General features: G+C 35.6%; 1 protein-coding gene and 1 long non-coding RNA gene across 3 annotated transcripts; one reads left to right on the top strand and one right to left on the bottom strand.

Moving 5' to 3' along the window:
• The first annotated feature begins 113 nt into the window (after positions 1-113).
• On the top strand, positions 114-3,344 carry LOC145801293 (uncharacterized). Its single transcript, XR_014342557.1, has 3 exons — positions 114-246; positions 1,491-1,544; positions 2,988-3,344. It is a non-coding gene; the product is annotated as an uncharacterized LOC145801293 (long non-coding RNA).
• Positions 3,345-10,453: 7,109 nt separating this feature from the next.
• On the bottom strand, positions 10,454-13,283 carry LOC114292785 (uncharacterized). Of its 2 annotated transcripts, none has more exons than XM_082892239.1 (6): positions 12,917-13,283; positions 12,578-12,819; positions 12,149-12,355; positions 11,277-11,369; positions 11,076-11,183; positions 10,454-10,982 (listed from the first exon to the last, which is right to left on the bottom strand). In XM_082892239.1, the coding sequence occupies exons 1-6, from the start codon at positions 13,266-13,268 to the stop codon at positions 10,638-10,640; spliced, it is 1,347 nt and encodes a 448-aa protein (XP_082748365.1). In that variant the 5' UTR covers positions 13,269-13,283; the 3' UTR covers positions 10,454-10,637. The 2 variants fall into 2 exon arrangements, with proteins under 2 accessions (XP_082748365.1, XP_082748364.1); XM_082892238.1 differs by having other exon boundaries at positions 12,578-12,822.
• Positions 13,284-24,642: the final 11,359 nt, after the last annotated feature.

A 24,642-nucleotide genomic window follows, 5' to 3' on the forward strand; every position in this document is an offset into this window, starting at 1 on the left:
CTGCTTCATTGGTTTTGTGCACCTACTACTCTCTGTGGTTTCTTCGTTCCTTGCTGCCCTGCCCTGCCCTGCTCTGGGATCTTCAATTTTGAATGATTGTGGGTCCCAGCTGGCTACGTTACTAGATGCATGCTTCTCTGTGATTGAATTTCTGCGGCAGTGATGCGCCTCCCTCAAAACTGTAGTGGCATTTCTTTTAGATACTTGTAAGGATTGAGGAGCTGCTTCAATCTGTTCTTCTGGCAGGTATTTAATCTGTTCTACAGAAGTTGGGGATTAGGCGTTCTTGGTTCTCCTTATACTAAAAAGGGATTTGAGTTTATTGGAACTTCACTCCTGGACAAGGGTATTTAAAAAATAATTTAAGTGTTGACTTGTGGGTAGTGAGGTGGGGTATGAAGGGCATGGTTCATGTTTTACTCTCAAAACGTAGTGTCTTGCTTTCTCAAAACAAAATAATTTTTCAACCCCCTTGCTGTGTTAACATTTTCGGCTTGCCTAGAAGATAGGAGAAAGGAGGAAGGGATTTTTATGTCATTAAAACTTCATTGGACAGGAAATTACTGTCATGAAATCTCCAAATTATTCTCATATTCTCCTATCTCTTTGCAAGCAAGTGCATAAAAAAAGGCTTGGAAATGAATGGAGTTTGTGTAGTGTACTGAGCTTTAGGTCCCATAAAGTTTTGTTTTATATATATAGATATTTTTTCTATTAAAACCACTTGATTGCATCTTTTGGTCCGATGACCTTGTCTAAGTACATGGTGTTACTCCCACTTGCGATAAGTGCTCTCCAAATTTAGAGGATCAATGCCAGTTGGTCTTTACCCGAAGAACTTCGTTGATTGCCTTTGACCAAGATCTTAAAAAGCTGACTTGAGATTCCTTCAAGCGTCATTGCATTGCTTCCTTCGAGCTTGTCTTCATTTTTTTTTTCTTCTCTTCATGGTATTGTTTTTATATTTATAGAGTATTTTTTTTTGGGTATGCTGGGGTTAACCAATATGGCTACGATGTAAAGTGGCATCTTAATTCTTTTTTGATTCTGCCGTGTGTGAGCTACTACTAAAATAATCTGGTTTGCATGGCGCTTTTAGTATATATTATTTGTGGGTATCATGAAATTTTCAGCCTACTTTTGAGACTTCCTAAATTGTGGCTTCATAATCAACTGATTGGTTTGCCTGCTTTAGGTCTTTTGAGTCTAGTTGGATTTGCAAAACCATTTTGAAAATATTGACAAACTATTTATAGCATATTATGGTTTGCCTGCTTTAGGTCTTTTGAGTCTAGTTGGATTTACAAAGAAAGTGTATGAAATTTGTATGGTATAATGTGATAGTTGTGTGTCAATTCATTTCAATTCAGAAGAAGATTCATTAAACTGGTTTATTATTTCAATAGTGGTAGTCGCATTATTTTGTGCAGTTTATTTTTGTTTGCTTGTTTTCCTATTTAATTAGAAAAGGGTTTTTGAACTGGTCTCAGTAGCAGGAATATCTCATCCAAATGAGATCTCATTGAGAGAATACCCAAATCAGGGTTGGGGTCTTTTATTGTGACCTCAAAATTACTCTGCTGTTTTCAAGTTTACTTGGGTGGTGTTTGAAAATTGCTTTTTTTAGCAGTTTTTTGTTGGTATTTTTTGTGTTCTTTATTGAAGTTGCAAATTTTTTGGAACACTATTAGGTTCAAATGTGAAAGATGCTTTAAAAAAATTAGAAGACCTACAAATGAAAACTAAAGTAGTAGATTTTATTTTAGTGGTGTTATTTTGAATTTTTTTTGTTTCTCTTAGATTCAAGGGCACCTTAAAAAATTGTTTGTTTGTATGTTTCATCTAAAAAAATTTCGTTAGAAATAACTAAATGAAAATAAATGTGATAATTTTAGCCTATTCGTAATAGAGCCCAAGCTGGTCAGCAAATCTCTCTGCTTTGTTGTAGTTGAGCCGGAGTGGAGTGGTGGGGTATTGGGGGAAAATGGTTTTGTTTAAACTTTAAGGGCATCAACTAAACCGAATATATGATTGATCTAAAAATTAAGTAACTTCTAAAATTGTAGATTCTATTATTTTGCTACTTGTTTTAGGGGTAAATTTGTTGAAGCTCTTTTGAAGTACAAGAAAAAATGTTTATTACCTGTGAAACTAGTTTTGCTGTCCAAGGTTTGTCATCAAATTTAAATAGAAGGAACCAAAATCAAAGGAAGGGCAATATAATTTGCAATTTCTACCTATATTTCAGTCAGGTCATGTTTGTTTGGGTGGATATGAGTTTGGGATTGGATTAATAGTCTAATAAAATTATTAATCCGATGTTTGGTTAAACAATTGAAGTAGGGATTAATTATTTTAAACTTGACTATTAGTTAAGATAGGATACATAATCTAACGGGTCGTAGGATTATTAGTCATGAGAATGTTAATCCAGTCCGTTCAAACAAACATGGTCTAACTGGGAAAATGATAAATGTAAGAAGTATACTGTAACTTTATTAAAGTTGCACATATATAAGTTAACACGATATTATATTAGTAATTTATATGACTTTTTAAAAGTACAAGCAATTTTCAGAGTGAATATTCAACACCAATGTTATCATAGGAATATAATCTAGTTCAATATAATGACATATGGTTGTTGATCACTTTATTATCTTATTTATTACGTTGTTTTCCCCCCTCTTATTTATTGATTATAAAAAATCAATAGGCAATTCAAAAGAGTAGTGCTATTTGCGCCTATTTTTTTTCTTAGCACCCTTGAAAAATTCTATTTTTATGTATTTACTTATCTCAGTACACACACTTAATGAAATTTTATGAATAATTATATCTTAAAGTAAAATGATCATAATGGACATCAAAATCCTAGTCAACTAATCTTATCTCTTCTTTCCTCTCTCCATCTCTCTTTCTACCATCAACAACAAACAAACTCACAAATTTTCTTGTTTTCTTCCACTCTTTATAATCCACAACAGAGAGGAAGATGATCTTAAATGGTTCGTCGTGAACAACAATCAGTCAGTCTCGTCTTCCTCGTCATCATCGCCTCTGCCGCTGTTGCCACAAAACCGCCAACTTTCTGTATACAAGTCTAATATTTGATTTACATCTAATGCACGTGCAAAGGAACTTTATTATTATAAAATAATTGAAAAGCAGTTGCAAGTTTCCTAGAGGCTAGAGGACAAATTACTAGATAGTAATCAAGACACTATAAACTTTTACGTGCTGCAACTATATCCGAATGTTTTCAAATATGTACAAGACAGACGATGGGTAACTTAATTAACCTCCAGAGTACAAGCCAAAAAGTTATTTCAGTTGAAACCAAACTTACATCTTTGGTGCCATTTGCACAATGTGTATCCGGATCCGCATCAGTTTTTGGCACATTATTTTGAACATCTGTAGTCTCCAAAACTTGATTGTGATGATTTTGCTCAATGGCATGATTCTGATCTGCATTAGTCGATTCTCCAACACCATGTATGACATCCCTGTTGTGATGAAAGTGTGTATAATATTTGAGTTAAGGGTTATAATTAAAATTTGTGGTGTATGGAATAAGACAAATAATACTTAATTAAATGCATAAATGTGTACATTAAGAAATGATGTGCATTATTTAAGTGGCTATGCGTGGTGGTCGTTGCGGGGATAGTACGTTATCGTCTCTTCACTCTGTATGTATTGCTTTTGGTTTGTTGTGCTGTGATGAGTTCTGATAATGAAAGGAGTCGTGTGAGAGAGAGAGATGACGGTGTCTCTGTCGGTTATTGATTTTGGCATTGTTTAAGTGGCTATGCGTTATGTTGAAATTTGAAACGTTTGATTGTGAGGATTGATAATGGATTATTGCCACTGGGCATTGAAAATTTTGAATTGAATCTTATATCATGATTATCATCTCCTTCTGTGCAATTCAATAGAAAAGTTAGAAGTTATGTATATTTGCTATTTTTTTGGTTCAAGGAAGGGCGAGCGGTAGCGGGAATGAGGGTGGAGGGCGCCGAAGGATGTCATCGACGATGAAGAGTTGTCGACGAGCAGAGGGGTTGCCAGAAGAAGAAGAGTTGGGGATCTAAAGAACATGGATATAGTTGGTATTAAGGTGGGGGTTTAAAGAGAAGATGTGAGAGAGATTCAATTAGGTAAGTGGGGGTTTAAAGAAGTGACAGATTCAAAATAAAAAGGTAAGGACATTTAGCGGCTCTTATTCAAAATTTATGAATGAGAAAATATCAAGGAGTTGTCAAGTAATGAGACTTCATTTATTAGTAAATCAAAACGATCTTAAATTTTTTTTTTTAAAAAAAAACATAATTACCAATTTGAATTAATTCACTTGTTTAGTTATTTAAACTGGCCTAGTTATTCTTATGAATTGTTTGGTAGAATGTAAGTGATGGTTAGAATGGGATAAGCATGAATTATGTGCAAGCGGGTCAAAATTTAATGGTTGGGGAATGTGTATAATATAATAAAAATAAAAATTAAGAGTACTCATAATTTAAAAAACAATTTCGGTAATATTATAATAAAAAAATGTTTTTAATTTAAGATTTCTAATATTAAGATTTTATAAGATAAAAAACATGTAATATTTTCATAATAGTTGGGGTTTCTCAACATTTTCACAGAAAAATTTTAGTTCTTTACAGAAAAATTTATCTGTGACGAGCTAAAATTTCTCTGTGACAAGTTGAAATTTCTTTAATAATATTATTGAGAGACTTTTAACTATTAAGAAAAAATATATTAGACCTTTCTTACTACCCAATGTTGGAGAGTAATGTTTCATTAATTTTCTCTAAAAAAAATTTATAAACAAACTGATGTAATTGAGCATAGCTAGCAATGTTTTTTCAAATTCGATGGACTTCCAGTCTTACCATCCGTAATTGTTTGAAGATGAAGAAGGGGTTGTTGGAGGTTGGTTGTGGGGGTGCTCTTTAGTTAATAAAGCTGAATCTACTCTTTCATTTGTATATTTTTCTTTAGGATAGTTGGGTGTGGGTGGGGGTGTGGGGAATACCAAGCATAGTCAAATTGGCTGTGTGAGTTGCCACCATTATTTGACTCTTCCTGCTTTCCTATTTTTCATTTGGAAGCCACCTCAATGACTTGGCTTCTCTCTCTTTCTCTCTCTCTCTCTCTCTCAAAATATCAATTTTTTTTGCTCCTTCTCTATAAAATGCAATATCACTTTCTCTAAATAAAATAATAAAAGGGATATCTACGGGTTGATTCTATTGATCAAACTTTTTTACTTATAATACTCTTTTTTTCACCCATCAATATCCTTAAAATGCTCCCTCCTTACCTTCTTCATTTCTATTATCAACACTATCATGACTTCCTCTCTACCCTTGCAAACGATCACCAACGACGACCACCTTTGGCAGATGTCTCCAATTGCTAACAACCACCTTTGACCTTGGTGACATTTTTTTCTAGTAATTTTTTAACAATTTTGACCCATTTTTCAACAAAAACGTCCATCCTACCATGTCATTACTCCTACCACTTCCTCAGATCTGGTAGTGATAAGAAAAATTTTAAGAGAAGGAAAACGAGAATGAAAATCTAGCACTAATAATCAGTATTAAAAATAAGTGAAAATAATTTTTTTTGTATTTTTAAAAATGTTGAAAATTTTAAAATTAATTGTATATTTTTTAAAACGAAAACAATATAATAAATAGGATTTTATTTTCAAAAAAATAAACGAACAAAGAAAACAAAAACGTTAACATCTTAAAAAATTCATCTCATTTTTTCTCTTTAAAAACTTATCCCGGAGATAACTCTCTTTTTTAGTGGAGTTGACGTCATAAATTTATTTTTTAAGACCATTGATATTTTAATTTTAATTTAATTTTTTTGGGACCAAAAGAACACCACCCAAAACACCACAATACACTTCTATTGAATCCTAAATTGGGTTTATTCTTTGAACAATGATGTAGATTTGGGGGTCATAATCACAATACGGCACCACGTGGTGGATATTTTCTCCATGTTGCATGAAGGGGTGTAAATCCGGCCCAGGAACAGTTGGGCTGCAGCCGAAAATTCGGCTGGCCCAATCTGAAAATTTCAAGGGGCGCTGGGTCTTAGGGTCTAGGCTAGGCCTTTGGGCTTGGACTTGTTGTCCGGCCTGCGTGGAGTCTAAATCCATTTTTTAAATTTTTTTTTGAATACGGTGGACAAAAAAATTATTGTATGTAAAATAATAATTTTTATAAATGAAATGAAATACTATAAATTTATATTATCTCATTAGGGAAATTATGGTACGGTAATTGTATTATTATAGGTCATCTACATCACAATTAGGCTAGCACCTATAAGTCTACCAATCATATGCATTATATTCCAACTCAAAATAAAAATAAAAATATTAAAAAATAACATATTCAAGAAAAATTATTAATTAATCATTAGAGGAGTTGGGCAATCCGTTGGACAATTAATCCAGATTGCCCATTGTGATCTCACACTTCTTTGTCATGGGAAAGCCTCGAGAGAATGTTAGAATTGTTTCCAAAACCTTCAAGGAGCAAGTTGATTGCTTGATGATTTTGGGTACAATTTAGACAAAGTTCAATAAATGCAATGAACAACAAACACGCCTCCCTTCTATCATGGAGTGAACTCAAATAGAGAGGTAGAAACGCTTCAAGATTTGTCGAAACATCATGAATTAATGTAGGACAACCCTTGACACAATAGATTCGGTATAGTGTCCAGTTGAACCCCGAGCAATATAACTCATTTTCTTTATGTGGGTTGATTCATTTTAAGCCAAATTCGTTAGTCTTTTTCATCCTTTAACCCATTTAGTCCAAGGTGATTATTACATCCACTAATAGATTACGTCCACTAAGTGAGAAACATGTCAAACGGGAGGTGATTCTCAACATGAACAAGAGATTATGCTGTTGACAATAAACCTTCGTAGAGATTAAGCCATTAAGCATAGATCTCTAGTTCATGTTTTGGATAATCGTCAACCGATTGAAATAACTCTCAAATGAAAGAAATGAATGGCAAGTTGATTTATTAAAATGAAGTTCTTAAACATGGAAGTTAGTTAAAGAAAGGCTAAGAACAATATTCAACAAGCTATGTATGCAAATTTATGAGACAACAATCAAACTAATCAAAGTATGAACTATTTAAATAACCTAGGAAAATCCTAAAATAGCCCTAAAACAGCCCTTAATGGGTGAAAAACAGTGGCTCAAAGTACATGAAAAGAGCCTAAAAAAGCTAAACAATAAAGAGAGAAAACAAAACTAGTAAGTAAGAACAAGGAGGGGTGGCTAACCCCTCCACTTTTGAAACCTTAAAGCATGATTTTTAGCCTCTTTTTAACTCTGAAAAATAATTTAGAAAGCAAAGGAAATGGTGTAAAAGCAATGGTTTGAGCTATAAGTAAAGGTGTAAGGAAGAGTGTTAACTCTCTTTACCCTTTTGGTAGCTCTCCAAACCCAAGCTTAAACACTTGGAAGAGAATCAAAACAAAACAACACAAAACTACAAGAACTAGATAGCAATATATAGAACAAGAAGTAAAAGAGAGGATGACAAGATTATACCTCTCAAAGAAGTGAGCTTTTGCTTATGAATCAAACTAAGTCCCAACACACTCTCAACCTTGAATTATAGTGTTCAAGGCTCAACCAAGGTCTCTAGGCTAAGGTGTGAAGGTGTATATGATGTATGAATATAGGTTCAAGGTGATAGGCTTGTTCAAAGGGTTGCTTGCACAAGAAGAAGGAACTCTCAAGAAGGTGTAGAGGCTTTTTAGAAATTCTTCAACCCTCAAAACAGAGATACAACTTCGTTTTTATAGAATTTGAGCACAAAAGATCATAAATATCTTCAAAAACAGACAGCTGGCAGGCCAACGCCCAGAACAGTGCGTATCGCCATCGAGGTACGGCCGACCTTCAATAGCCACAGCTGGCCCTCAATGAGGCACGGCCGGGCCTCAATGTGTTCCCCTGTTTTCCTGCTTCAGACTCAGCACAGGGTGGCACAATGTGTAAAAGTGGATTTCTTGGATGTAATCAGTGGGAATATGGGAGGTTTGGTATTGTTTTGAAGCTTAAACATACCCATTTCATTGAGACCTCGAACTACGCACAACACCACTTTCATCATCGAGTATACCGGGCAAAGCGGTCGAGCCTTGCGGGCGGTCAAAAATAGGGTGTCTACAGCTGGAAAGCTGAGAACAGGAGAAGCTGGAACGGCGCGCGGTTGAGGTTCAAGGGAGTCAGAGTCAGTTATCTTTAACGTGGACTCGTTGAGGTCTGGAAAGAGAGGTCTGGAAAGAGAATGAGAGAACCGCAGGAAAAGGCCATGTTAGAGGAAAGTGATACAAAAGAAAGGCGTTGCAGAGTGGTGGCAGAGAGAGTTTGTAACTTTTTTGCTCTGCCACTCTTACAGGCCTTGGTGTAAGTAGAGAACGAGGAAGGAGAAGAACACAAGGAAGGTGAAGAAGCCAAGGCAATCGTTGAAAAAATCGAGGGTTTAGCTCTGTCGGTTAGGTGACGTATTTGTTGAAATTGCATGCCAAACACGATGCTTGAAGAAGATGAAGGAAAAGAGAGAGACAAAAATAGGAAAGGGAAGAGAGACATGTATATATATGTATGTCTTTGTATGCATATATCTGTTTGTATATACTTTGTATGTACATGTATATTGATGTATATGTATACTTATGTTGTGCATATTGATGCCCTTGTACATCATTTAAACCTGGTTAAAATCTTCCCCTTCTCCGTATGAGATACGATTAGGTACGCTTGTTGGTTACACCACCTTTGCTCTTTTTATGTGAAACGTGTTCGGATTAGATATTTACACGGTTAAAACCTTTCCCCTCTCCATATGAGATACGGTTAGGTACGCTGGTTTGTTACACCACATTTGCTCCTTTCATGTGAAACATGTTAGGATTATATGTTTTTCCAGTTAAAACCTTCCCCCTCTTCGTATGAGATACATTTAGGTATGAATGTTGGTCACACCACCTTTGCCCATTTCACGTGAAACGTGTTAGGATTAGATGTTTACCCGGTTAAAACCTTCCCTATCTCCGTATGAGATACGGTTAGGTAAGCCTGTTGGTCGCACCACTTTTGCTTCTTTCACGTAAAACGTGTTAGGAGTAGATGTTTACCTGGTTAAAACCTTCCCCTTCTTCGTATGAGATATGGTTAGGTACTCCTGTTGGTTACACCACCTTTGCTCCTATCACGTGAAACGTGTTGGGATTAGATGTTTACACGGTTAAAACCTTCCCCCTCTCCATATGAGATACGATTAAGTACGCCTGTTGGTTACACCACCTTTGTTTCTTTCACGTGAAACATGTTAGGATTATATGTTTATCCGATTAAAACCTTCTCCCTCTTCATATGAGATACGGTTAGGTACGCTTGTTTGTCACACTACCTTAGCTCCTTTCACGTGAAACGTGTTAGGATTAGATGTTTACCCAGTTAAAACCTTTCCCCTCTCTGTATGAGATACGGTTAGGTACGCTTGTTGGTCACACCACCTTTGGTCTTTTCACGTGAAATGTGTTAGGATTAGATGTTTACCAGGTTAAAACTTTCCCCCTCTCCATATGAGATATGGTTAGGTACGTCTGTCACGACCCAAACCCGCCCCTATTGGTTCACTACAAGAAATCAGCTTTTTAGGGACAAATTTATTTTGTCCCTAAAAGTGTAATATTTGTTGGGAAAAACTTTAGCCAACCAATTTCCTCCGTCGCGAAGTTTGTCCCAAATGGTCCGTCCGGAAAAGTCAAAAAATGACTTTTAGAGACAAAATTTTGCATTTGTCACTATAAATAGACTTTTAGAAACAAAAATAGGTGGTTGCAAAAAGTTTTGATTTTGAGACAACCAAAATTTGTCTCTAAAAGTCTATTTAGAGTCCAAGGCAACAGTGGTAGCTATGGAGACAAAGAAACTAATTTTTGCGACAACACAAATTGGTGTCTAAAAGTTTTAATGTTTGCGACAACACAAATTGGTGGCTAAAAGTTTTAATTTTTTGGAACAAATGGTAGTGGTCCGTAAAAGTTTTAGTTTTTTAGGACAAAGGGAAATGGTGGTTAAAAGTTCTAATTTTTGGGACAAATAAAAATAGTGGCTAAAAGCTTATTAAATATTTTTTGAGACAACTAAAATTGGTCTCTAAAAGTTTGATAATTGTTTTTTTTTTTTTTTTTTTTTTTTTTTTTTTTTTGTAACAATTATTCTAAAAATACTAATTTGAACATCAACTTATATTCCTTTCTTGATTTCTCAACAACCAAACATAAAATATATATCACCAAACCATCCACTCATCTCCAAATTAAAATTCAACTACACAAAAAAAAAAAAAAAAAAATGCTCATCGCATTCAATAACAAACAAATACCATGCTCTAATTCATTAGTACGTAATACCTTGATTGAAACAAATATCAATCATATCAATATCCTGTACTAGCATATACATGTAATCCAATCATATCAATATCCTAAGATTCATCAGATTTATTGAATGAAACAAATATCAATTACTCAAACATTCTGAAAAGATGACTTACTAAGAAGAAGAATCAGTAGAGGGTACTCTTCGACTGATCTGCTGCATCAAGAAGTCGACTTTGGCATTGTATTCCGTGCGATCAGACTCCAAGATTTGAATTCTTCCCACCAGCTCCTCATTGATTCTTCGTTGCTCTTCAGCCTCCCTTGTAGCAGCCTCATTATCCCTCTCGAGTTGGGCACGGGTAAGTTTTCCAGATAATGTTGTACTTGGTTTTCGACCACGCCCTAAGCCGCGTATGTAGCCAACTTTTTGTCCAAATACCTCAATAGAAAGTTGCTCATCAGATATCGGGCAAGATCCTTCTTCAATAGCTTTCTCTTGCCGCTTTTCAAGCTTGTACTACAATATTCATTAGTTGAGATAAAATTAAGTATCCATCCACATTTTATTAAGGATATAAGGAATGAAAGTACATAAAGATTGATGTCTTACATGTCTAATCTCAGCATCAGCATGCACCCATGCCTCTTTTTTCTCACTAAAATGCGTCTTTTTGTACAACTCAACAAGTCCAAGTTCCTCTCCAGTGGCACGGTCTCGCTGTGCCATTTATAGCACACATTAAACCTCAATATAGATTACGTTGTTCAATTACAATTACAAAACATAAATTATAGATTCTATAATTAATACCTCATCATATTGCACTTTTCTGAAGGCCTTTGAGCCAGCAGTGTGGAGGACTTTCAACTTCTCCCGATTCAACTTATTCTTGCCACATCTCACCTATTATTAAATGCATAAGTCAGAGTACAAAGTGTTTCTTTTATTATTAAACATTTCTCATCTACAAGAAATATAGAATTGGAGATAGCAGGTTGAAATGGGTTAGTAAATTGTAGAAATGGGTCAGTTTTATGGATCAATTTTCTCCAGTGCTCTATTATGCCATATTCTCGTTTAAGTCTAAGATGATCATGCTTATCTCCCGATTTCAAGTGAAAATGAATAAAAAAAAATACAAAGTAAAGACTTGGCTATTATATGACAACGATATAATAATGAGTAAATCATCTAGATATGGTTCATCATTGTCCTTTTCTTCTTCTTCCTCTTTCTCACCACCAATCATGTGGAATGAAAGCATAAAATCAAACAGATGCAGGTAGACAGGATCAATTTTCTCCAGTGCTCTATTACGCTATATTCCCATTTAAGGCTATGAATAAAAAAAATACAAAAATCTAATTCTCTCTCTCACAAGTTAAAAATCAACAATCAAACTTTTGCATGCCAATCATAATAAATCATATAGTCACAAAAATAAAATACGCATATTTTTCTTAATGCGTAAAGTAGTCTTTCAGAAATTCCTTGTTTAAAGATTCAACAAATTCACAAGCATTTTGCAAATTAATGTGTATTTTACGTCAAACTCGGCATTTAACTTCTAATAGGAACACAATTACTGTTCATACCATAGCATATTATGACACGGAGCCTAGGGCACTTCATATTTAAACCATCATGTTTGACAAAAAATGAGACAAGATTGACAACGTTACCTTATAGTCCTTGTCAGACCACTTTTCGCACAAAAACTTCCACGTCTCTTTTTCCATGTTTTCGGGTGGATCCGCAAGGGCAGATTCCATTGTAGGGAAACTTCTAAAGCGTTGTCGTAGGTCATGGCGATAGCTCTTATACCGGTCGTGCATCAAATTGAGGATAGATTCGATAGCATAGGGTTCATTGGTAAACTTAAAACCTTCCTGTCATACCAAACAAGAAAAAATTAAAGCACATTAAAATCTTCCCTCAAAGTTGTTTATGGTGCGTGTTAATTATTGTGCCAGAAACAAATAAATGGTACAAATAGTGCTATCAAAATGCTTGATGAAATAATGTGGGAAGAGGAAATTTACTGGGAAAATAATTATCCAGAAAATAATTTGCAAAGAGGAAATCTAAATCTCAGCAATTGTACCACTTACCTGAAGGTATGCAACCAATGTTTCTTTATCCTCTTCACTAATATCAGTCCACGATGGCACATTTTGTGGGGCAAATTGCCTAGTGACAATCCCTAATTCACTGGTAAATTTTTCAGATGCTTCACCATATGGTCGTCCACTAACCTTACAAATCTGAATAGGCAATCGCACCCCTTGATTTTTTAGCTTGGCCAATTTGAGGCTTCGTGACTTCCCACGTCCTCTCTTACCCTTGGATGTGCCTACTAGAAACAATGAAAAAGTATCATGTTAATATATAGATTGAAAAGACGAGAACCACCAACCAAAACAAAACATAAACTTAAAATATTTACAAACCATCAGTGTTGCAATGTGTGCTAGAAGTATCCGAGTGTGAAACTTGTGACGTAACTTCATGTACCGATTCTGATGTAAATGGGTGCAGTGTAGATGATCGAACTGATTTAATGGATGCATGGGGTCCAGGTGTTGATTGAGTGGATGAGCGAACTGATTTAGTGGATGCATGGGGTGTAGGTGCATGGGGTCTAGGTACATACCCTGCTCGTCCTCTGCCTCTTGTGGACATACCTGTTGAGAAGTTGAGGGTATATACATCATATATTGCTACACTGCATATATACTTATGCATATATATTAATAAACAGTATACATCATTAGATTTAGTACAAGTAACCAGAAATTCCATGTTCGATTAGGATAGAGATAATCACAAACACGGCACACACAACAGCAACAGCCCACGTTGGAGTTTGCTCAAGTGACCTTTGTCCTCCATAACTAGACATGACTCTCTGAAAGTAATGCAACTTTTCTAGTAGAAAAAAAAAAACCAGCTCCAATACAGGCTTGTTCTACTTTACTATCTGTTTTCTTAGCTAGCCAGAGCAAATGGGAGGGAATAGAATAATGATAATAATGATAACAATGCTGTAAAGAATTGGTCATATTTTACTAGGTTTACTACTGATATGAGTGATGCTATTAATCATTTTTATGTTATCGGGTGTTACAAGCTCATATTAGTAAGAACATGAGCAACACAGACCTTTAGGTGACAAGCTCTTCAACCTTAGTTGGGTTTTTAGGTGGTTTTTGGTTGAGTTCTCATAATTTTTTTTAAAAGTTTTAGAACTTGGTTTGGCAAAAAAAAAATGAAAAACACTTATTGTTTTCGTATAAATTTCTTTTTTTTTTCTTTTTTTTTAAAAGAAATAAATTGTAAATTTTCAAATTCTTTGGGTCATTATTGTTCCTTTGTGAGGGTAGGTGGCCTAAAAGACATCGGAGCAATATATAAATTAGTGCTATATACCCGTTTTGTTTTTTTCTATCTTAACCTATTCCTATTGGTTCTAGTCTCTGGATGAATTTATGGCTGGTTCACTCATCCTTGACTAGGTCTTTAATTCCTTTATGTATGTACCCTAGTCCAAAACTATTTCCCTAGTGTGAGTTTAATTAATTAAAAACTTAATTTGATCAACTATTAGTCAACATGTTGAAGACTAATTCCTAAACATTTGAAAAAGTTAATTTTACTTGCTTCCCATTAATTTTACTGGCTGATGCAGCTGCATTCATAAAAAGAGTAGTCAAAGTAAGCAGCAGATAAGAACCTAAGAATGTCTTGTATGGCATAGATGTTAGGTGATATCTCTTGATATGATCCACAAATTAATCATCATCGAAGAAACAGGGCATTATCTCATAGGGATATGAAGTAGGGTTTTTCATAGGTCCATCCTTTGTACCCACAATCAACTTTAGACATGCCCATATATAGTCGGATGGGTTTGTTGGGCAACCCAGAAATTGCCAAACACAAATTTAATCCAAATTCCAAAATCATGTTTGGTAAACAGATACAGAAAAAGGAACGAAGAAAAAATGCATTTTAAGAAGACATATGAGAAGATCAACTTAAATCTGCCAAAACATAAGCATTTGCAAAAAGTAACTGAAACAACTTTGTTTTGGTCCCTGCCTGGACAAATTACCAAGATATGATACATGTGACCTGTTAGGCAATCTTCATAAGCAAACATCCATAAGTGATTAGAAAAGCTTAATTAACACCCAGAAAAGGACTAATATTGACCTGCATATAAACCTTCACTCCTTAGTCCCAGACTTGCAGTTAAGCATAATTGCAAGGAGACCTTTTCATAACTAATATTCAAAGATGCAAAATATCCTTAGTAAAATGGCACATTCAGTAAATAACATCAAGTAGATTTGTATAGATTTGTATTTTTGAAAAAAATAAATAAGATTCATATTGGCAATTCAAGAACTCTTCAGCACATAGAAAAAGAACAACATTAATTTCACTCAACCTATATAACTGAAAGTATAAAAAAGGGGCATTTCCAACGAAATCAAACAATATATACAGAATTTCAAAAGCCTTAGAAAATTAAATAGCAGCAAATTTCATTGACTATCATCACTATCATAATCAATCATATCATCATTAACTTCATCATCTTCAAGATTCTCCTCATGGAATTCGCCATCAATATCAACACATATCATTTCCATGTCTTCTTTGCATAATTCTATGGGTTGATCATCCATGTGCACTGCATTTCCAAGACCAAATGATTCAAATTCTTGGTATGGTTCATCATTGTCCTTTTCTTCCTCTTCCTCTTTCTCTTCCTCTTTATCCCTTTTCACTAGAATGTCATATATTGCCCGAGGTATTATTCTTTGTACAACTCGATAATTGTTGCCAAATTTCATGTCTTTCATATAAAACACTTGTATAGCTTGGCATGCTAGCACAAACGGTTCATCCTTGTACCAAGTTCTTGTAACATTCACACTAACATATTTATAATCATCAAATTTCATTCCATTTTTTTCATTGCCAACATCCCACCAATCACACTTAAAGAGGAACACCCGATTTCTCCCTAGATATTTCAACTCGACTATATCTCTAACAACTCCATAAAAATCAATAGCTTCTCCTTTATGGTCACCCTTAACAACCACACCACTATTTTGAGTTTTTCGGTTCATGTCACGATCTTGAGTGTGAAATCTGGTCCCATTGATAATGCAACCACTGTATCGTGTCACTCGACTATCAGGACCTCGGGCTAGGTTCATAAGTTGATTGGAAACATCCATGGTCCCTTCAAGTTGTTGCTTTGTGACCTAATTCCATTTATGATGTGAAATGTATTAGCATATACTTAGTTACATTATTTAAATGCACAAATAAGGTTAAAAATTTACAGCTCTTACGTATTTTAGAAACCATGTATGAAACTCTGATTCCAGCCTCTCTTGAACATTTCTCAAACCTTGTCTCTCAAGTTCATCCATGTATTGCCTATAAATTATTACACAACATTATTTGACACAAATAGTTGTGAAAGTAGTAGAATTCACAATGAAAATTTTTGCAGTGAATATAATCATATGGTGGTTTCTTACCTCACATACGGTTGAACTTCATCACAATTATTCAACACATACCATCGAGCTTTCTTCAAATCTTTTAAATTCAACACATCATTAACTGCAGCTCCTATTCCACGTACTTTTTGCTTAAATACAGAAATATTTCCATCTTGTGTAGCTTTAATAGGCCCATCATAATTCCGCTCTGGTCTATTAAATTTTGTCTCACCTTCGTTGAAGTACATAGAGCAAAATGTAAGAGCCTCATTATCAATGTAACCTTCAGCAATAGAGCCTTCTGGACGGGCTTTGTTACGCACATAGCCCTTAAGAATATGCATGTACCTCTCAAATGCATACATCCACCGGTATTGCACCGGTCCAGCAAGGATTGCTTCACGTGATAAGTGTACGCATAAATGGATCATAATATCGAAAAAAGACGGTGGAAATATCTTCTCAAGCTTGCACAAAATTAAAACAATATCTTTCTCAAGTTGTTCTAAGACATCAACTCTCAATGTTTTTGCCGATAACTCCTTAAAGAACAAGCAAAGCTCAATTAAAGCCTTGCTCACATCCTTTTTCAAACATCCACGTAGGGCAACAGGAAGCAATCTTTGCAAGATAACATGGCAATCATGGCTTTTCAACCCTGTAATTCGACAATCACTAGTGCTCACACAATGTGATATGTTTGATGCATAGCCATCTGGCAACTTAATTGTACTCAAGAATTCACAAAAACTCCTTTTTTCAGTTGGGGAGAGCATGAAGCAAGGAGTGGGTAGGTAGGTTTTTCCATCTACTTGCCTTGGATGTAATTCAGGCCTTATACCCATAGCCACTAGATCAAGACGAGCCTTGTATGAGTCCTTGGTTTTTCCATCAACGTTCATCAATGTTCCCATCACACTATCGCATACATTCTTTTCAATGTGCATAACATCGAGGTTGTGGCGAACTTTGAGGGTTTTCCAGTAAGGTAACTCAAAGAAGATGCTTCTCCTTGTCCAATTTAAATATTGAGGAGAACGTTTTCACTTCTTCCCACGTTCATCTATCTTCCCAAATACTGTCGAGTCAAGATGCTCCAATTGTCCCAAAACCTCCTCCCCAGACTACAACTTGGGTTCCGATCTATGCTCTAGCTCACCATTGAATGCCTTGCTTTTTCGTAAAACATGATTATGCGGCAAAAAACGACGATGTCCCGTGTAACAAGTTTTCTTCCAATGATGCAAGTATTGGTGAGATGCATCCTCATTACATGAAGGGCAAGCCAATTTCCCTTTGGTGCTCCAACCGGATAAGTTACCATATGCAGGGAAATCGTTGATGGTCCATAACAATGCGGCACGTAATTGAAAACTTTGGCCATTTGATGCATCGTATGTTTCTACCCCTACCTCCCATAACTCCTTTAACTCATCTATCAATGGCCGTAAAAACACATCAAAGTCAAACCCGGGAGCCCTACGCCCAGGAATAAGCAAAGGCATCATAAAAAATGGATCCTTCATACATTTCCATGGTGGTAAATTGTATGGGACAAGAAAAACCGGCCATATGATATATGAGTTACTCATGTTTCCAAACGGGTTAAAACCATCGCTAGCTAGTCCGAGCCTAACGTTACGCGGATCTTTGGCGAAAGACTCATGCTTTTTGTCAAAGTCTTTCCATGCTTCAGAATCAGCCGGATGACGCAACATATTTTCCTCCTCTACACGTTTATCCTTGTGCCACTTCATATCAATAGCCGTCTTCCTGGATATGAATAGCCTTTGTAGCCGTGGTTTTAAAGGAAAGTATCGCAGAACCTTGTGAGGGATCTTTTTACCTTTACCTTTACCTTTACGAACCTTGTATCTTGGCGCTTTACAAGTAGGACACTCATCTTCATTTTCATACTCCTTCCAAAAAAGTACGCAATCGTTCTTGCATACATGTATTTTTTGATAGTCGAGGCCCAAATCTCGAATTATTTGTTTAGCCTCATTGTAAGAGCATGGAAGCGTTTCACCAATGGGAAGTGCCTCCTTCAACAATTCCAACAACATTGTGAGTGATTTGTTGCTCCATCTATTAAATATCTTTAGATGTAGCAATTTAACCATGAATGATAGTTTGGAGAATCGTTGGCAATCCGGATACAAATCTTGCTCCGCATCCCTCATTAATCTTGCAAATTTATTTGTTTCTCCACCACAACTACTTGGTAAGTCAGGATTACGACTACCAGATGCTTCTCCCACATAACCAAATGTGGTTGTTCCACTTCGTATGTCATGAATAACTTCTCGCACCTCGGTATTGGGACTATTTGACTTCTCTGTCACATTGTCAAGATATTCGTCATTTTCATTTTGTGAGTCATCATTATCATTCAACTCAAAACCTTCCCCATGATACACCCACCTAGTGTAACTCGTGACCACCCCATATGCATACAAATGAATTTCAACTTCCTCTATGGTTTTTTGAATATGGTTGTTGCATCTATAACATGGACACCAAATCTTATCTATCTCTGGTTTCATATGATCACGAGCAAACAAGATAAATTCCCTCACCCCATCAATGTACTGAGGTGACCTTCTATTACGAAGTTGCATCCAACTCCTATCCATGGTGCAAAAGAACTAAAGAAGAAAGAGAAAAAAAAAAAGAAAAAGAAAAAGAAAAAGAAGAAGGTAAAAGCTTAAAAAATAGGAAACATAATGCTACAATTTTCGACTCTCATAACACAAGCGAATCAAAATAAATTTAACAATGCAATCAATCGAATTGGCATCTACATTTCCAAATAACACAAATATAATAAAATCAAACAAATCAGGATTAGATCAGACCATATCATCAAAGCAAAAGAAACATCAAATTAAGCATTAATATAGGGATTCTACGAATTCTTCATCACCACACAATCACCCCCTCAAAAAATTCTAAATGGATAAATCTTGATTTTAGATATTTAGGTAGATAGATCATTGGTAGTCCCAAACCCTTGCTTTTGAAAAACTCTAACCAAGCAAAGTGATTACTATCGTTTTATGAGAGCTAAATCCAAGAAGATACATGTATAAATCAACAATATGTAAAGAGCATATAAATAGTAATACAAAGAAGAATAAATTACAAGCTCAATTAATCCTCGTATCATCTGTATTACGAGGTAGACTTCATAATCGAAACCTGAAACAATTTTGGGCCTTCAATTAATCCTAGTTTTTGAAGGTTTCCTTCAATATTACTTCATTTCCATAGAAAGGTGAAGAGGTGAAGTGTGTCAGTTTGTATGTTGGCCTACGCAAGTTGCAAAACTTTCTTTGTTTTCCTTTGTGGGGGATGACAAGCAAAGATGGCTAACTGTCTGCACCGATGTATTTAATTAGCGAGGGACAAGGTTGTTTTGATTTGTAAAACATGCATACATTGTATCTAAATGAATGGGGTTTTGTCACTGATGGAGCTGATAGTAGCAGTGAGTTTGTTATATGCATATCATGAAAGGTAAGACTAGTTTTCATATTACATTTTGCCTCGAGCAATGTAGTTGCCAATTTTCCATCTCTGAAAGTGAAAAACATTAATATTTTTAACCCGCAATTTTTGTTCTTTTAAACCTTTTGTGTGCTCCTGTGTTTGCCCTGTTTTACCTTAAGTTCTAGTTCCCTCCTAAACTATAAGAATCACTCTAGTGACAACAAAAGGTTGTAAAATAAGGAAGGAAAAAGGAACAATAAAAATGAAATTAATGATCATACCACTAAAATATGCAATAGCAATGAGAAGGGGAGATGTAAAGAGGGAGAGAATAAACCTTCATCATCATGACTGTTATATTTTAAGGCAATTGATGGGCATTCTCAATTCTTTTATTCAGTTTACTTCCAAACTACTTATCAAAGCCTTTGCACACATGAAAAGAAATATTTGAAAATTACAACTCTTTTTTTTTTTTTTTTTTTTTTTGAGGAATCATGAAAATTACTACTTAAAATGTTACTTTTCTCTTTCAGCACCATAACTATATGAGCTCACTAAAAAGCATTCTCTTGGAAACTCCCAGGTTTACAAACAAACCTTGGAACAGTTTAGATTATGATCTTATTATATTCGTGGAACAACAAATTTCAGAGCATATTCATCATAGCAAATAAGCATAGGACTGAATTTGATTACAGTCACAAAATACCCTGAAGAGAGAAGGATATAACTCTTGTATACACTAATATGGTAGTTCCTAATATATCAGAACTAAAATAATTATTAATAGCATATCTTCTTCATCAAAGCATGTAAACACTAGTTATGATCTCATTCGAAATTACGAGCCAAAATTGTTTCATAAAATTTCAATAATAGATCAATGTTATGAGATAATTAGAAAAAAAAAAAAACACAGATCAATGTTACAATAATAGATCCTAATGTTCGGAAAACCAAATTCAAGTATAAATTGAAACCAAACAATACAAGTTCCGAGCAAACAAACTGAAGAAACACAATCTCTTGAATCAATTTCATGCCGAAACAAACAAAAAGAAATATGAACTGTGAGAAGCAGAAAAAGCATCAACAAACGACGATTGTTCGTCTAAAAATGAATGAATCGAAGACATAAAAACATCATCAATTTCGTATAAATTTTAGCTCAAACAAATAATCGATTAATCGATCAAACCTGTGATTGAAATAGCTAAAATAGCTGTTGAGAGAGATCAGATTAGGGATCGAAACTGTCGGGGACGAAATCCACAAACCACCGATCAGAGTCTCTAAGAGCAGGGATGAAATCAACAATGAAATTAGGGATGAGAGAGAGAGAGAGAGAGAGAGAGAGAGAGAGAGAGAGAGAGAGAGAGAGAGGGGGGTCTGAAGAGGAAATGAAATCCCGATTATAATTGTGCAAAGAGTGAAAATATAATAAAAAAATGTATGAGTTGGGTTTATTGGCAACCAACTAAAGAGGTGCGTAAAAAGTCATTAACTCTTTTGCAACCAAATAGCTTCGTTTTAAAAATAAAATAATATGATTAAGTATTTCTTTTTTTAAAGTCCTTTATTTTGTCCTTAAAAATATAGGTTTTATAGACAAAAAATTTTTGTTCCTAAAATTTTGTCTTTAAAACCTTGATTTCTTGTAGTGGTTTAGCATTGTAACCAGCCAGTAATCCTAAGATTACCGAAGGCCTCTGAGACAGATTAACATAATATTATGGGCTACCAAAAGCAAATAATAGATATACAATGTCCATTGAGCTGTTCAAACTTATATGAGGTAGAAAAATTTGAAACTTTTGATATACATATCTACACATCATTCTCACGTCATCATATATATACAGATTAGACAAAAAGGTACTTAGCCCTATTTACAAAATAACAAAGACTTGTTTAACCAAATAAGAAAACAAAACTTGAACTTAGTCACATAGCCATAATCACTTGACATATCTGAAACCTCCACAGGAGGCACATAGGTTGGCTGACAAAAATAGATTCTAGGTAGACGCCTCTAAGCTTGGTCACATGCTTGATCACCTACATATATTAATAATACAGTGAGCTGGAGCTCAGTGAATAATAACAAAATAAAGGGTTTCAATGAATGATGTCCATCACAGAGTCAGAAATCAGAGTTTATATAAAAAACGGATTCTTATTAGAAACAGAGTCTTATGTATATTCAAATTTCAATCAGAAACATATTCATATTCATATTCTTATTCAAATCATATGTAGAAATCAGAGTTCATGCTTAATTTTACATATTACATCCGTTAGTGCAAACAGATCACATACATAGTATCACAGATCATACTTGTCAGTTCCATAAATCAAAGCAAAAAATGTGCTGGAGTAAAGCATACACATGCTAGATCAATAGGCCAAAACACCAAATAAGCTAGGCTAGTGAACAAGCTTGCACTACAAGTGCATAAACCATGCAAGAGGTGACTTTGTCGACCAAAATTAGAGCTAAGGCATGCCAAAATATGAGTAAAAGCCTGCTGGAGTGGAGCCAAAAATATGCTAAAATGGTGGTCCAAAGCATAGAGCATGTTAAGCTAACTAAGAGGATTGCACTACAAGTACATGAAGCATGTAAGAAGCAACCAAACTAACCCAAAACAGAGTTATATCATGTTAGAATAAGGCCTAAAACATGCTAAGATAGAGCCTTATGAAGGTAGAAAAGCATGCCAAAGTGTTAAGCCAACAACACATGCAAACAAAACACAAAAAGGGGGGAGGGGGGGGGGGAGGACCACCCCCATCCATTTTGGGTCTCAAAACCCACTTTCCACCACTGAAATTCCTTTGGAATTCAGTGGTTAAAAGGCCAAAACAAGGTGGTTTGAAAAGCCTTAAGAGATAGAACAAAGCAAAGGAAAATAAGCCATCAAAGGGGGTAAACCACCCCTAACTCAAACAAAGCCTCAAACAAACATTTCAAACACTCAGAAACAAGAGTTTTTGTAGTTGAAAGTAAGGCCTAAAAGAGCATGCAAAGGTGGCCCAATATGCAATCAAAATAAAGCTTAAAAGGGGGAATATGACTCACCCTTGAAGAACAACAAGAACAACAACTTCTTGAGCCCAAAACCAGCTTTTAGACCTCAAATATAGCCTCCAAGAATGTCAGCAACAAAGATGGTGGTGTTTGGCTAGGAGTCTCTTTGCAAAAGTATGAAGAAAGTTCACTTTTAAGCACTAAAAGAGATGAGAGAGAGGATTCTAGAGAGAGAGGGAAGGAAATTTGCTCTCAAAATTCTGAACCCTTGTGAAGGAGGAGAGAGCTCCCCTTATATAGAATGTGCAAGCCAAAGCTTGCTTGAATCCCTTCCTACGTGTAGGGAGGATGCATTCTGTGCTTAACAGCTGGCACCAAAAATATCTGCAAAAGCAGAAAAAAGGCCACAGACCACTTAAAGTGGTCGACCGACCACCCCCCCTAGTCGACCGACCACCTTAGGTGGTCGACAAGGGAAAAAATTGGTTGGCAGGGGAGAAAAAGGGTCCACAAAGAGAGGAGAAGGTGGTGGCAGGTTGCAGACCACTTAGGTTGGTCGACCGACCATCCACCCTAGCTAACAGACCACCAAAAGTGGTCTACAGGGGAGAAAACTGGTTTACACCCTTGTTCCACCCTCAAAGCAAGGGGTAACAAGGTTTGGTTCAAAAACAAACCAAAAATGAAGAAAGACAAGAGCCCGCAAGACAAGGCACACAGCCGGAAGCCCCGAAAACTAGTCTACGGGCCACTACAAGTGGCCTACGAGAGGGAAAGGTAGCCTACGGCTACAAAAAGTGGCCTACAGGCCTTTCTCTCCCTCTAGGCAAAGGCACCAAAGCATGGTCCAAAAACGAACCAAGAAGAAGAGAGTTAAGAGGTCCCGAGGTAAGGCGATCAGCCGAAAACTCTGAAAATCCAAAACGAGCACAAACATGCGCAATCACCGAGTGCACAAACGATGACGTCTGAGTCTTAAGGTCGGTCAAAAATGGGGTGTCTACACCATGTTCCTTTTTTAAAAACATAGAGCACGCCGAGGGCTTTCTATCCATCCAAGGGGATCACATTTTCATCCAAGTTGGAATTTTGGGTTTCTTCTCTTCTTGCTAGAAGTAGGGATTCCTTACTTCTTTATAATATTTTCTTATAAATAGATGGGTAGTAATTTGTGTATTGCATAAAAACCTCTTGTTAAAGATATTTTCTTAAAGGCATAAAAAGGAAGTTAGGGTTTTCTAAATCAGTGAGTTAAATGTAAGATTGAGTTGGATTAAGGAAGTTTTGAGTAGTTAGAACATGATTTTGTGCCTCAAAGTAGAAAGCCCTACATTTTGTTTAACCCTAGTTATGGACTTATTTTTTTTTTTTAAAAAAAAATGAGTACCTATTTCAATTGATTTTAAATTCTTGAAATTTAGCGTATGATTGGTTAAGATGAGTATAAGTAATGAGACTTAATTGTTGTGAGAATAATATTGGTATGTGAGGGTTATGTTTGGGAAAAGTGATTGTTGAAAATTGAATTAATAAAGTTTTGGGAAGTGTAGGATACCAATTGCCTTATATAAGTGAATATAAAGAGTGGGTGTTAATTGTAGAGAAGTAAAGAATATTGTAGAGAACAAATGGTAATTGTTTCTAAAGATAACTCTTATGCTTATTAAGGAATGTGTTGTTCGTTAATTGTATAATGGAATCAATGAACGAGATGTTGGTTGTTTATCCATGAGATGTAATAAAGAATAACATGACAAATTGATAGATTGTGATATTGGAATAAGGGTGTGACCGATAAAGCGTAACGCTCGATAGAGGTTCCTCATTCCTTCCGGAGTAGTGCCCTGAAAGCGTGTGGTCTATTGAGATGTGTGAAGGTTCCGCGTTCCTTTTAGCTTATGACCGATAAAGCGTAACGCTTGATAGACGTTCTGCATTTCTTCCGAAGTAGTGCCCGGGAAAAGCGTTCCTCTCCACTGCAGGAGTTGTTTTTTGTCTGCTAAATTGTGAATGTACAATGGCTGTTCCCCCCATTTTCTCTTTCTTTGCTGTCTCTTATCTACTACTTCACTCTGTCGGACTAGAGAAAGCGCAGTCCTGCCACTGTGGAAATCTTTGGCAG

The sequence above is a fragment of the Camellia sinensis genome, chromosome 10 (genome assembly GCF_055761805.1).
Source record: "Camellia sinensis isolate YWXY chromosome 10, ASM5576180v1, whole genome shotgun sequence".
NCBI classification, from domain to species: Eukaryota; Viridiplantae; Streptophyta; class Magnoliopsida; order Ericales; family Theaceae; genus Camellia; species Camellia sinensis.

Excerpts from the sequence above, each read along its gene's own strand:
- LOC114292785 (XM_082892238.1), bottom strand. The coding sequence starts at position 13,268 with ATGGAATTTCTGGTTACTTGTACTAAATCTAATGATGTATACTGTTTA. Across the intron at positions 12,823-12,916 it reads CACACATTGCAACACTGATG|TAGGCACATCCAAGGGTAAG; the intron begins GTTTGTAAATAT and ends CATTGTTTCTAG. Across the intron at positions 11,184-11,276 it reads GAAAAGTGCAATATGATGAG|CGAGACCGTGCCACTGGAGA; the intron begins GTATTAATTATA and ends TAAATGGCACAG.